At 36.0% G+C, this 14,750-nt stretch overlaps 1 protein-coding gene across 6 annotated transcripts in view; it reads right to left on the bottom strand.

Annotated features, from left to right (window-relative positions):
- The window catches only part of LOC101171070 (discs large homolog 1-like protein), a 99,117-nt gene that overhangs the window by 6,950 nt on the left and 77,417 nt on the right, over positions 1 to 14,750 (bottom strand). For 5 of the 6 annotated variants that reach the window (XM_011474174.3, XM_020702507.2, XM_011474175.3 and 2 more), the window contains 5 exons: positions 10,649 to 10,763; positions 4,689 to 4,871; positions 2,181 to 2,244; positions 740 to 755; positions 290 to 331 (listed from right to left, as the gene is read on the bottom strand). In XM_011474174.3, the coding sequence (XP_011472476.1) occupies positions 290 to 331; positions 740 to 755; positions 2,181 to 2,244; positions 4,689 to 4,871; positions 10,649 to 10,763 (420 nt within the window). The remainder of the gene's footprint in view (positions 1 to 289; positions 332 to 739; positions 756 to 2,180; positions 2,245 to 4,688; positions 4,872 to 10,648; positions 10,764 to 14,750) is intronic. The other variant, XM_020702506.2, reaches the window with a different exon arrangement.

The raw sequence follows: 14,750 nt of genomic DNA, 5'->3' as shown, positions 1-14,750 counted from the left end.
ACTTTCAGGACAGACTTCATGAAGACCCCTAAAAAGGCAGAAAGAGGCAACCTGCACAAGAAAACACCCACATGCACAAAAAAGTACCATGATTACAGCACACACATACGCAAATGTAAATATAAATTCATTTGTACGTGACACAAGCACACACAGAGGGAAGCACACAAACCAGCAACTGCTTTATGCGCCTGAACTATGAAACAAAACAAAAAAATTAACAAAGGCAGAGCAAGCACTGACAGAGAGGAGGAAGAGGAGGGAGGGACAGTGGAGGGTCTACACTTACAGGAACTACTTTCACTATCGCTGGTGCCAGAGGTTACCAGCTCTGGAAGGACAAGACAGGTCAGAGTCAGCAACACAAGCACATACACAAAAACACGCAAACACATAGATACAAACACAAATACAGACACACAATGCACACGTCTTTCTTTCAGACAAATAACTCCTTAAAACAACAAAATAATCCCAGAAACCAGCAACTCCTCAAGGCGTGATCCAGAGCAATAAATCTGAGCCAAAACTGTGACTAATGTGCTGAGCTGTCCAACAACTAAACAAACTGACATATTTCCATAAATTTCAGAGTAAAATCTATAATTATGACATGAAATGTTTCAGGTTTGCAGTGGAGACAGGGATAATTAGATCTGTGGAGGGAATTAGTTAGTAATGTGGGAGCTGCAGTTGCATGTAGAGACCAGCAGATGTCAGCAAATGAAAGGAAACCTACCTCTATCATCTGGATCCTGCAGGAAAGAAGAGAGAAGAGAGTGTTAGTCATCACACACACACACCCCTAACATGGTGTTGATTATCAGCAGAAACTCTGTAGGAAACACACACACATTTGTACACAATTGATGAGTGAGAAGGAATAATTGTAGTCTCAGTCTGTCAGGGGATTGTGTGTGTGTGTGTTTCTTTTTTAATTAACATTTTTCCATCATGCAGAGATGCTGATTCACACAGTGTGAGGAAAACAGAGGGAGAGTGTGCTGACAGCTCAGTGATATCAATAGCTTGAGAGTCAGCACTCATCAGGTCTACATGATGTGTGACTGAAGTGCTGTTAGCTTGTCGGAGAACTTTGTAGATCACAGGCATTTAAGATACTTACTAAAGTCTGAATCAAGCGATAAAAAAAGCATTACCTCTCCTGTGATGTCACAAACAGAAAAAGGAATCTGATTTTTTTGCATTCTTATTCTAAATACTTTTCTTTCCCTTATTATTTTTTAGTAAAAGAATTGCTGAATTGACAGAAGTTGTTTTTTTCTTTTAAGATCTAATACATACTGCTGAAATCATATTTAGTTCCAACTTTATATTTGACTGTAGAGCTAGTGTGCTGTAGCCAAGGCCTTTTTACATTGAATATGTATTATTACCAAGAGAATGTCTAAAATAGAAATTCTACTGCGGTAAAACAAAGGTGAGTCTTTTTTTGCGTTTGTTTTATTTCCGACTCAGCAAATTTTCTCTTGTCATCGTGAGGCATTCAGGAAAGCCTCATTAAAGCCTCTATGTCAAACTTTTACTGCATTATAATTGTTAAGAAAACAAGCAAAATGCAATAACCTACAAACACAAAAAAAAGCTTTTTATGCTTTTTGCATGTTTGCTTTGTAATTGCATTACTTCATATAACAGTAATGTAATATTTTCGAAGCTGTGCAGTCTAAAAATATACATAATTCAATTAAATGTCAACTTTCTTTCTAGTCCTCATATTGTTTGGTTATAAAAACAGTTTTTACGACACTAATCAGAGGCAATGAAAACATTCAACTAAAAAATTATGAAATGATTAAAAAAAGAATGGTGCTTTTAATTGTTAGAAACATATTTTAGATAACTGATTTGTGTTTTTAATACTTCCAATATCTTCCAAACCCAGCATAATAGAAATGAGATGATCTAATAGCAGGCAGTTTATCTTTCATGTCTGATTTGTTCCCAGCATCAGCCACATTTACTGTTAATTTCGTTCAGATAACATTCATTTTTGTATTTCTTGTGTAAATTTAGTCAGTGAGATATTTTATTACATTTCTTATTTGTGTGTTGGTAGTAAAAGTACAATAGCTTGATCTCAGAAAAGAGACTTTACTGAAAGTAAATGTATTGTGTAAAAACAAAAAAGATTAATGATAAGAATAGGAGGTACTCACCGATCTGTCCTGAGACCTGGACACTCTGATCGTCTTTAACCTCGACCTCTCTTTCCTCTCTGCTCTGTGTGTCCAACAAAATGGAAAAGAGGACAAAAAAACATTTAAAAGACATAAAATAATCTCAAATGAACACAATCATTTTAAAACAGCAATCCCATCAAGTCATTTTCTGTTTTTTTTCTACAACAATAATAAATTTCTATACAAAAATTGGAACATTTCTTTTAAGGTTAACATAATTACAACAAAATTTAAAAACTCAATGCTAAATCAGCCTAAAAAACAAGAAAACATTTAGAAAACCAAAATGCTAAATGATCCTAACATTGCAAAAATCCTATTAAAAGCTAAATATTTGAAGCTAAAGATAAACCAAAAATGTTTTAAAAAAATGATTAACTAGGGTGGTTTTATTAGAAAAAACATGAAAAACCTCCAAAGGAAAACCTACAAAAACCAATGTGAAAACCGCTGAGATTATACAAAAAATTTAAGGACTGTTAAGAAATCTTTCTGTTATATAGGGCAACTTTAACTCAACTAAATTGTTTTAAGTTTGTCTCTCTACCAATGGTTCTAGGGGCAACTTATATTTGAGAGAGTAGAAGGTCTTTAAAGGATAAAACCCTCAAGAGGAGCTTATAAATTGAAATATAATGAAAGTTAGAACACATCAAAATGTTCCAGTCTACAGTGCGAAGTCTTCTTGTTACGGCTGTGGAGACATTTTCATGTCCAGAAATAGATTTGTCACCTCCTGTGCAGGACTGCTTCCTGCTAATGATCACATTAAACGCTAAAATTTCAAATAAGGTTAACACCTTGTGTGGCACCTGATTCTCTCCCTAAAGCCACTCTTTCTCTACTGGAGCTGAAGATTCAGTGGCTTTCAGGCACAAAGTCTTACATAATGCATGTTAAACCTCTTTACACTTGTCATTTTTCCAAACAACTGTCAAAGTGCAAATGGCAGGCCAGATGCAATGTGGTCAATAATTTAAAAAATGGAATTTAAACATAAAAAGATTTGAAATCTGAGGGTTTTCCTTTGATTTTAATCATTTACCTCAGTGAATTTAAATAATATAACATCCTGGGGAGACATTTTAACTACAAAAACACTAGTGGTAGATATTTTAGCAACTTTTTAGACATTTTTCTCTATTTAAAAACTCAATTTTCTTTACGTTTTTATGTTTATTATAAATTCGACTGCTTCTAACCGAATACCGGTACCACTCTAAGGCCTGCAACTTATTATCAGTGTATCAAATCTATGTGTTGAAATTTACTTTTAGTCTTCCTTGTCTACTCTAATTCTCCCTTCACTAACATCCTGTCACTACCTTTCCTTCCACCCCATCACTCTGCACATCCCTCTTCGTCACTTTCATGTCTCGCATGGCAACTTGACTGATTCAAAATAGACTCTCTCCCCCCCCCCCCCCCCTCGAAACCTATCAACATCTGCCAGACACCCTCTCTGCAGTGGAACCAAGCACAGGTGAGAGGAAGCGGCACTGTTTCACATTCAGCTGTGTGGTGAGGATACACTGGTGTGTTCGGTCTTTATAACAGCATCTAAAGGTTTCAAACATCCGGAGATTTTTTTTGAGTTAAAGTTGTTGTCAGGAGTCATAATAAACTCTGTGGAAGACGGTTTTGTCAGCTACATTCCACAAAATCATCTGTTTTTACTTTTTCAGCAGCTTACTTTTTTGGAAGGAAGTGGGTAAAATAAGTGGTTTAAATAATGATAATGATATGATAAATAAATGAAAATATATACCGTAAGTATTTGTTTGAACATTATGATTTCAATCTACACATGATGACAGAGATAAAACACAACTAGGGACAACAGGAGCTCATTCCAGAGTTTAGGAACAACAGCCTGCAAGGATCTGTCTCCTCTGGTCAGGAACCGTGTGCGAGGAACAATCAACGTGTTCTGATTATCAGACCTCAGTGCACGAGATGGTCTGTGCGTTCCCTGGACTCTATACATTATTTTAAAAGTCAACAGAAAACTTTGTATTTTTGCAAAGCATTGTAAATGGAACTGTTTTTATTTGGGCTTGGGATGATTGTTTTATGTGGTATATGCTTCCTTGTGACTTCTGTCTGTGAAAGGTGCTATATAAATAAAATGTACTTACTTGCAAAAAAGAACATGGTTTTAATGGATTGGGTCTTTAAACGCTAAGCGGTGTATAGTTATTTAGCACTTTATTACCTTCTTAGAAAGCCCACAGTGCTTCTAGGTGTAGAGAAGTTGACAGCTCAAATTTAAAAAATTTGTTTTGAGTAAGAAAATATTTAGTTGCTGGTATTTGTGTAATTTCAAAACTTACTAGAACTAAATGATTTGTAATTTAAAAAAAACTAACTTCAAAAATTTGTAATCCCAAAGATTTTTTTAAATTGTTAATAAGCAAAAAAAGTTTTTTTTAAACTGTTTATCTACAAACTGGTGGTATAACAACCTAAACCTAAAGCTCTGACCTCCTGCGGCTGGGGATGACCCCAACATCGGGGCAGTTTGGGGGTGGGGGACTGACATGACGAGCAGGCCACCACTCATCCTCGCCGACACTGCTCACGTGGAGGATGTCTCCGAAATGGAACGGCAGGACCTGACTGGGTGTGTTTAGATCTGACGCACTTCCATCGTAGTCGAACAACGCCCTGAAGAGAGAAAGCACATCAAATATTCATGTTAGATAATGAACACAAAATACAATAAATCCACATAAAAAGAGGTTAGAAAAAGTGTGGTAAAGTTGACAAGAGATTGTGTAGTGAGTTTGCTAAATTGTCCACATTACAGTTTTATTAAGCTGTTGGAGACAACAGTGTGTGTGTTGTTTTGTGTGTCTGAACAGAAATATGCCTAATGTGGGCACACATATTCAAACCCACTCAGAAGGAAAAGAATCAGCAAAGTAGGGCGACAACACATCTGTGTGTGTTTGTGACTGTGATGCAACTAGAGCTGAAATAAGCAGTATTCCCTAAAGTTCATCCTGGCTTCATCAATAAAACAGAACACAGACAGAGAGGGGAGATGTGACAGAGGAGCAGACAGGCTGACAGAGCCTCAGCATCGGGTCAAAACCCCTTCTGCTGCTCTACTCCAGTTTGAATCAACATCATAGAGGAGAGCGTGATCACAGAGCAGGAACATTTCATGAGGTGAGAGGATTTTGTGTTCAGTTTGCAAAATACAGATGGAGTCTGATAAGGACTTTTTTTTTCAATACAGCAGTTGAGTTAACTCAAGTATCTTTAAAGTAAAAAAAAAAATCTAAACTCGGGAATTATACCCAAAACCCTTGTGTGTATGAACATATAAACAGTCATGGCTAAATCTATTGGTACCCATAAGGGGCATAACATGACCATAAAGGGGGGTAACATAACCATCAAAAAACTCATCTTAGGATTCTGTTTTAAAATTGACAAAAAACATTAAAAATGGGTTAGGTTTTAAGTATTGAGAACACAGATTTTTATTTTTATTTATGAATAAAAATGTTTATTGGCATGCATATTAGGGACATTTTAAAGTACTACAAAGTTGCTGTGGTGTTTAAAGCAAAAACAGTTGAGAGTCAGAAAATAAATATAGAAGTGGGTAGTACAATTTAGAGAATGTGTTAAAATTGCTGTCTTATTTTGAAGACTAGTTATTTACAAGAATAAAGTGCATTTGAATATACAGTATATTTGTTCTAACTAAAATATGAACTAAAGATTTCACTAATGCTTTCCATGCAGATAACACTTATACTGTTATGTGAGTTTAACACTAAATTATTTCAAATATGTATTTTTCCTTTTCTGTGTGGGAACACTGTACCCAATTACCCAGATGAAGGGCATAAAGTATTTTTTCTGATGCCACACAGAAGTAAACAATTACCTCACAGTCTGCAATAACCTTGATTTAAACTGATCTCTTTAAATATTATGTTCATGCTGCACAAATGCAAATTATTACCCTGATATATAATACCTTGTATATCAGGATTTTATTGATGTCTCGGGGAGAAAAGTACGTTCTAGAAAACAGCCTAATGCATGGATTTCACACATCCCCACTGATTTTGTGAACAAATTCTACTAATGGATGGTTTGTAGAAATATAAAGGTAATGCCATGTGACTCATTTACGGTAATTACAGTTTTCAGTCTCAAAAGTCATCTTATTTTCTGAATAGTGAGAGACACAATATTAAACATAATTTTCTCTATCAAAAACAGAATTCCAGAAACTGGACCTAGATAGTATTACCTCTATCTAGGTAATACTTCTTAAAAAAAAAGACATTTTGCAAATAAGAGAACAGTTTACTGAATTGTAATAAAGTAGTTGAATTTAGTAGTGACTCTAAGTTGTCCCTAAGTGTGAATGGGAGTGTGAATGTGTGGCAAGTTGCCAGTCTGCAACAGACTGGCAACTTGTTCAGTGTGTACCCCACCTTCACCCAACAGTGCTAGGATAGGCTCCAGCAACCCTGATAGGGATTCAGCAGGTTGAAAAAACGGATGGACGGAATATAATAAGGCAATGTTTCTTAAAGTGCTGCAGTTAAGAAAAATAAAACAATGTACAACACCAGTAAAATTCATGTTTAAATTTTTTTTACAAAATCTTCCTCTTTTGGCTGACTAAATATTTCATATCTTCTGAATAGTGTAGCTTGCAATTGACACAGATTTTCTGCAGCCTGCCAGTACTTCATAGATGTAAATTTATTAAGCGTGATCAATTCATTTGTCTGTTGGTTTCCAACCGTGTGTTTTAAAACAACTTGAACTTTGTATCTTAAAATTTTACATTCAGATGCAGTCAGAAAACAAAAACTGTCAACGTTTTGATAGAAATACCCTTTAACCAATACGGGCATCCTTTTTTTATTAATTGTTGTTTGAGTTGTAATATTTAAAAGTTTAGGCCAACTTTATACATTGTAATGGAGAGAAAATAACCTAACAAGAACAATCTACAGAAATAAAGACACAAGTTAGAGTCTCTAGGTAGGCTAAAACACAAATATAGGGCTTTAAAAGGGCTGCCCCCTATTATAATTTCAAATTTAGATGTTCTTACAGCTCAGATTAGTGAAACACAAAGGTTTAAAAACAAGACATCAATGCCAATGAGAATAAAGTATCTTTCAAATGCATGGTTTCAATTAACCATATATGGAACTTCTGTAAAGCACAATTTCTGTTTTTTTATCTCAGAAAGCAACCTCATTTTAAATTTAAAAGAAGGACGGCTCTCCATGCCTGGAACAGGTAAGGACTGCTCTTTGAGCAGCCCCTGGGGGTAATTAGGTGTCCTGAACAGCTCGGCACAAACCATTGCACAGCTATCTATTTTACATTAACCATTCATGAAAGAAAAAAAATGAAATTGTGTCACAATATGTCTTTATAAAACCTGCCTCTTCAGGTGAATCTTTCTGCAGAACAGGAAAAAGCCAAGCTGTTGAGCCATATAGTTTGCTCAAAATACACCACATTAGTGTGAATGTAAAATGAGGCAAAGGGAGGACACAGAAGAACAGGAGACTCACAAACAAAGCTTTTTACACAAAGGACCCTCGCTGAGACCGTGCATACAGTATGTCGCTATGTGTCAGTGACATTTCCACTCAGGCAGGAGGAAAGGTTAACCCGCCTTGTACACATAATACACATGCTCCACGGTATGAACACCCCAGAGTGACACACACACCGCACATGCAGGGACGCGCAGCAGCCGCCCAGAGCATCAAACACCCCCAATCTGTCACGCACAAACAACCTCAGCTCCACCAACCAGCTGGCAGTCCGAGACTTCCTTTTTAAAATTTGCAGGCTGATCGGATATTTTGGGACAGTAATGAGCAAGAAGGGTTTCTATGACAGCAATTTATCATGTGGGTTCATGTCGCAGAACTGCATTATTCTTTGTCACCTTGAAATGATCCTGGCCTGATTCTGATGAGACTTTTCATTTAGACTCTGCGGGAAAATCCATAACTCTGCAGAGATGTTGTGATGATTGTGTTACACATGAACACAATCCTAATTATGTATTTGCATTTATTATTTCAGTTTTGTGCAGTTTTCTGTACAAAAATCCAATTTATCCCAAACTTTTGTATTTGTATTTGTATTTCTTCCCTTTAATTATGGGACTGAATTCACAACTCCTGGAGCAACTTGACTTGTATGAATAATTTTCATTATTTGTTCCTCCATAGGATCTTTCAAACAGAAACAAAAATTCTTTGGCAAACTTGTTCTTCATTTTAAAGAAACATTTCAGCGAATGTGTTTCCAAACTTTGATGGATTGAGGTCTAACACTGTCATGGCAATGATCTTCAGCAGGTCTCTGCAGCTGTTGAAAACCTCTCCGCTCTTCAACATATTCAAGACACACTGGCATGCGGTGTTTGCTTTCTTCAGCCCAACAAATAAAATCTAGCTTTAACGTCAATGGTCCTTTGAAATTTAATGTCTATTTTTTTTTTTTTACATAGGTTGGGTTATGAATAAGGCCAAAGACCCTTTCAAGAAGTTTGAATTCAAAACAGTTTTACCTAATATGGCAAAAAACAAATAACACTGAGTGGATTTAATCTCATTTATGACGAGTAGCCTCCTGGCCTTTAGGTGTAATCCACTGCAATTCCTGTTAGATAACATCAAAGAAATAAGGCACTGGAAATATAGTCAGCCTCATCTGTCCCTGTGTTCATGCATTCAAAAACATTTAGTACATAAATGCTTTTAGCATGTAAACCAAAGGACTGAAAAACATCAACTCAATGTCAAAATCCTAATGTAAAAAGCTGATTTTATGAACTAAGCAGTAAAACAGCAATTATTTTGTATTTGCATATTCATTTCATGCTAGTAATAGTCTTATCCCTGTCCACCGTCTAAACATGCTGAAGAAGCATAATGTCATATTTTCTTGCAATTATTCCTTAAAACTAATGAAGTGGTTTTTTTGTTTCAATGATGATCATTGCAAGTAAATGAATTGTGAATCTTTTATCGTCTACTTTTAATGAGGCGCAAAAAATATTTAAAACACACAATTCAGTATATTTGTAGGAATCCCTATGGAAAAGGGGACTATTAAGAACTAATCAGTCTGCTTCTCCGGCAGTCAAAAAAAATCTTGTCATAAGAATCTTTTACTAGACTTTAGCAAAATAAAGTTATTGAATTTGGTCTGGCTTTAAGCTCAGTTTCCCTTTTCTGGAATTTGTATGTGTCTGCTTGTTTATGGACATCCCAGCAGCTTTTTCACAATGGTCCAAGTGCATCAAACTTAGATCAGATGTTAAGTTAATGTACAGAAACATGAAACTTTCCAATTATTATTTTGGGTAAAACAAAAACATAAAAATCTTCCAAATGACTTTATAATAGTACTTCGTAGTAGTTGGACATGCTCTTATTAATGCTTTTTACCTCTGTTTGGTGCATGGGTCTTTTTATACTGCCCCCAAAGTAGCATCTGTTGTAACTGCATGACTTCTCTCTCCTGCTCTAGTCTGAACACTCGTGCTTCAATAATGTAACAGATTACTTTATGGATAAACTCATTATACACCTGCAATGTTAAAGGTCCATTGGCAGAAACTCCCAACTTTTAAAGGTCATATTTAGACATATTGGTGTTTCAGAGACATTCACCAAACTGCTGAGGTAGGTTTCCTTAAACTTGACAGTTGGTATTACCCACACACATTTTTTATTCATTTAATGGGTCTTCTAACACTGACACTGCAAGCAGTGCTCCAGCACCATTATTCTTTGGATGTGGTAGAATAAGGTTTGATAGAACCATATTCTTACAATTGGACTAAATAATGTAAACACATCTTTTGGGCTTTTCCTTCAGATTCTCATAAAGCTAAGTTGTGTCACATAAATAATACTCTTTTATTTTGTTTTTCAGCTCATGTAAAGAAAATAGCACAACAGTGACCTTAAAGGTGGCCTCAATGTCGTTGATACTCATTTGATTGATGGTCCAGAAGCGCTTATCTGACATCTATAAACCCACTGACCAAGAGTCCAATCAATATTTCAAATAGTGAGATACTTCTGCAGAAAAGCAATCAAAAGTGCACTTAGTTTAGCTTTGAACCTGCCTCTGGGCTCTGCAGATGGATACAAGGACTGAACACAGTGATTCAGAGAAGACAAATAACCAGTAAAGGCAGGGTCTAAAGAAGACACGGGGACAGAAGGACACTCACAGCCAGTGGATGTTTGTGCATGCAATCTAATTCAGATTTTAAATGTGATAACCTCTTTTCAGCCTCTCACACTATAGAAGTGAAACAGACAGCTGAGATAAGACCTTTCAATAGCTGAGTCACACGGAAGGACACTGGACAATCAGTCTCTTTTGTCTGCTGCACATTCATGCATGTTGCAAAGTACCTGACGTAAAGCGTGCGTTTTTGTGTGGATCGAAGCGACGTGGAGCTGGAGCTGACACTGCTAGTCATCATCTGTTCCCTCAGGTCATGAATCTTTGCCTCGAAGCGGCTGTACTCTACAAAAAGAAAAGAAACATGGTTAGAGCCAACAAAACTCAATTGTATGTCCTCTCCCCCTTTCTCTCCTAGAAATAGTACATAAGTTGAACAACAATTTAAGCCCAGTTAGGCTCAAACTGTTTAATAAAAGTTCTAAAACAGAAGCAGACACTTTTAGTCTTCACTGTTATAAACATAGTATTGTGTTTATTTCAAATGACTTCTTCAACGTCAAAGAGCAAGGTTACTCTACACATACACAAAAGCCTACAGGCAAACTCAAAGATAAACTCTTGGACAGGACAGAAAGTCAACAAATCTTAGACAACTTACTGTTCAGCTTTCAAAAAAACATGTCTTTGTTTTGCCCTTGTATCTAAATATTTATTCACAGTCTATTAATCCACACACAATTTCACTCATCTCTTGACAACTTCTTTATCAGAAATTACTTGGGCTTCCATCTCATGTGGACTAAAACCTTTTAAAAAGCTTTGATTTTAAAATGTATGATGATAAACACTGCAAGCTATGCTGCCAATGTCTCAGCTTGCCACCCTCTGATGCTTCTCTCTATGAATGTTACTTGGAAGCTTAGTGGCTTTTAGCAGGTCTGACATCTGACAAATCTGAATCTCTGAATAAATCTGACATGAAGGGAGTGAGGAACAAGGACCCGATTGTACTTCAGTTCAGACATGCCATGCTGTCTCAAGTCTGTGCTCTGTTCCTTCCTCCCAAAACACGCCAACAACTAGTAAAATCCAAGCAGGTGCAACTTCCTTTGCAAGACATTATAAAAGACAAAGTCAGGGTTGAGATGAGAGAAAAGAGCTACTAGTAAGACTAGACTGTTTCCACGGTCTGGGGCAGAAAAAAGTCACTAAAAGAATCTCACAATTTTCTTTTGGCTTTGAATATTTTCCAAGAAATCTTTAGACTAAAACATACCGCTTTGAATTGCCTTTCTCATTAAATACTTTAAAGTACTACAGTTGTTATGGAATTAAGCAAGATCTACTGCACTTTATAAGTTACAATTTATTTGATTTAAAATACCAAGAACATATATTTTTTTAATGTAAGCACATTGGTCCTGAGTTAAAACTCACGCAGGCTTTTTGATTTGATTATAAATAATGTTTACATATTTCTTCCCATAAGTCTGATTTTCAGAGCAACTGTAACATAAAAATCTCATCTGCAAAAAATCAATCATTCAGAGCCATTTGTAATAACAAAACCTAGACAACTTTCACAGACATTTAGCATCACATAAGGAGATTCTTTTTGGTAAAATAGTAATGGAATAACCAATTTTCCATGATTTATGCAAAGTCCAAAAGTATAAAGGCATAAAAATTAATTCCATGTTGATCCTGGGTGTTCAGCTTTAAGAGCTATTTTATTATCGATCTAATAAGGTTAACCTATCATCAAGACATTCAACAGGACATGGCAGATGAAACAGAGTCTAAAATTCTAATATTGTATATTTAATATTGTCTTTTATAAATCTAAGTATCTAATATTTCTAGATGTTACTTCAAACATAGTTAATGATCAAAAAATTTCTTTTTTCTCCCCCCTTCAATTTAAAGAACATATTTTAGTTTGAACAGACACTTATCCCAATTTCCATTGAACTTCATACATTTTTCACTTATTCTGAAGTTAACAGTCACACGAGGGACTCAGTGGTGGTGTTATGCAGCATTTCAGCTGCAATTTCTTGAAAAAAGTCATTAAGTTTTTATTGTTTTTATGTGGCTGAAACATCACAGCTAAATTAAAGATCCACTAAATGAAAAAAACATTCAGCAAACACGAAAAATAATCTTTCACAAGCTAAAAATAAAGCAATGAATTTTTAAGTAGCACTTAGAGTTTCATTTCCACGAATAACTTTGTAATAATCTCCTCTAAACGGTAGTTGTTAAATTGCAAAAGGGTATTTAGTGAACCCATTGACGCAAAAGGGCTAAATTTCCTCCACACACTCTTTCTGCTGCTGCAGCAAAAACACTTGTGTTTCTAACCCATTTATTCTAGTGGTCATAAAAAATGTCAGTGTGCCTCTTTGATTACAAATTTGCATGAATTATGAAAATACTTCTTATACAAACACTACTTTTAAAAATGCTTTAATTATTGTGCAAATGCTTATTTCATTATGATGGTTTGATTTCAGCAGAAACATTTGAACAAATGTGATCAACCATGAAGCTGTTGTTTCTATATAACTGCAACCTGCAATATATTTTTCCCAGAGTAGCCGAGAAACAGCGGAAATGTGTAATAAATCTTAACTGAGCTCTCTATACACCTCTGCACAAAGACATGGATGACAACACTGGCAACAGGAAGCCTGAAAAATCTCTCTAAAACCTCTCACTGTGCAAAGTGTGTGTGAGTCTGAGGCATCACTGTGGACGACAGAATCTAATTAACCCTGAGTAATTCAATCACACCCAAGGTACACATGGTCATGTACTCACAGACTTCCTCACACACACTGAAATACTACACAACATCTGCCAATTCATCATTTGTTCCCTTAATTCCTCTAGTTTTTCTAAAAATAAAAATAAAAATAGCCCAGAACACAACATCTCTGCTGATTTACCAGAGACCATTCTGTAATTTTAAATAATACCAAATTATGTAAACAGGAAGGTAAAAAGTTAAAATATTGTTATTTCATATTAAGAGTTTTATTTTAAACCTTTGAATATTCAGGCAAATAAAGGAGAGAAAAAAACCTTGTCCCATCAGGCAGGTGTTAAAACATGTAACCTTCTTTATTTCATGTTTTTATCAATAATTGAAGTTGAATATTTCAAGTTTTCTTTCAACATTACCTCAGTTTTAGGATTAAATGTGTCTTTTCTGGTCAAATATTAAAAACTTCTGACATGAACTCTGAGTTCTCAGCGTTAATCGGTCAACACACATCGCCTCAGATGGGTTAGGTGAACGAGAGGAAAGAAATCAAGGCAGGAAGTAAGATTAAAGAGACATCAAAGATGTAGAGCTGTCTCGTAGAAAGTGACAAAGAAAAGCTGAGCGGTGCCTCATTTTGATCTATAAAACAAGTTTACATGTGGTTGGTTAGTTCTTATTTAAAAAGAAAATCAACTCTATTCTTAAAGAATAAAAAATTGAAGTTTTAGCTGAAACTGCAAACATTTGTTGATGTCCAACCAAATCTAGAACCATGATAAGAGTTTCTGTTTCTCTCAAGGTTTTCTCTGTTCATGCTGTCTGTTAACTGCAACCATCCATCGATCCAATCCATGCTAAAATAATGCTCCAGAAACTATCATGTTACAAGTATAATGTAAATCACTTCCTCTCAGCTGTACTCACGCTGCAGGCAGCCTCAACGTCAAGATGTGATGCTGGCTCAGTGGCTTTCAGTTCAATGTCTGAGTCCCATTTAGGATGGAATTAGAGTCCCAGAGATGTGACTGATAGAACAAGCAAAGAGCTCAAAAAATATTTAGAAAAAAGGCTCCATTTAGGGACCAGCCTGAGAGAAGAGGAGAGCCGGAAAGAAAATGTGTGTGCGCCTCCAAAGAAAATTGTGTGCAGGGTTGCAGCAAATGCATGTGGCAGGTAAAAAAAAGAAGAAAAAAAAACAAATTTATAAATATATAGGAAACACAATTGTGTTTGTAAAAAAGGTGCAGAGCTGCTCAGCTGATGCTGAAGAAACAACAGATGCTAACTCCCTCTCTACTACACTCTTCTCTATCTGTCGGTCACTGGTGCGCTCATTTTGCTCCTCCCCCTCTTTGACAGCAGCTTGCTGTAGGGCGGAGACACACACACACACACACACACACACACGAAGAAACACTCACAAACAGACACACAGTGCTTTCTCAGGTCACTCGTGCGGGAAGCCAAGTCAATGCCAGGCACTCCTGCCCTACTTTGGCCCAGGGAATTGTTCCACACACTCCATTGCCCCTGCAAACTCACCTATTAAGGTTGACCAA

Source organism: Oryzias latipes, chromosome 4 (assembly GCF_002234675.1).
Source record: "Oryzias latipes chromosome 4, ASM223467v1".
Taxonomy (NCBI): Eukaryota; Metazoa; Chordata; class Actinopteri; order Beloniformes; family Adrianichthyidae; genus Oryzias; species Oryzias latipes.
The sequence above is the reverse complement of the archived record's forward strand: the minus strand, read 5'-3'. Positions and strand labels throughout refer to the sequence as shown.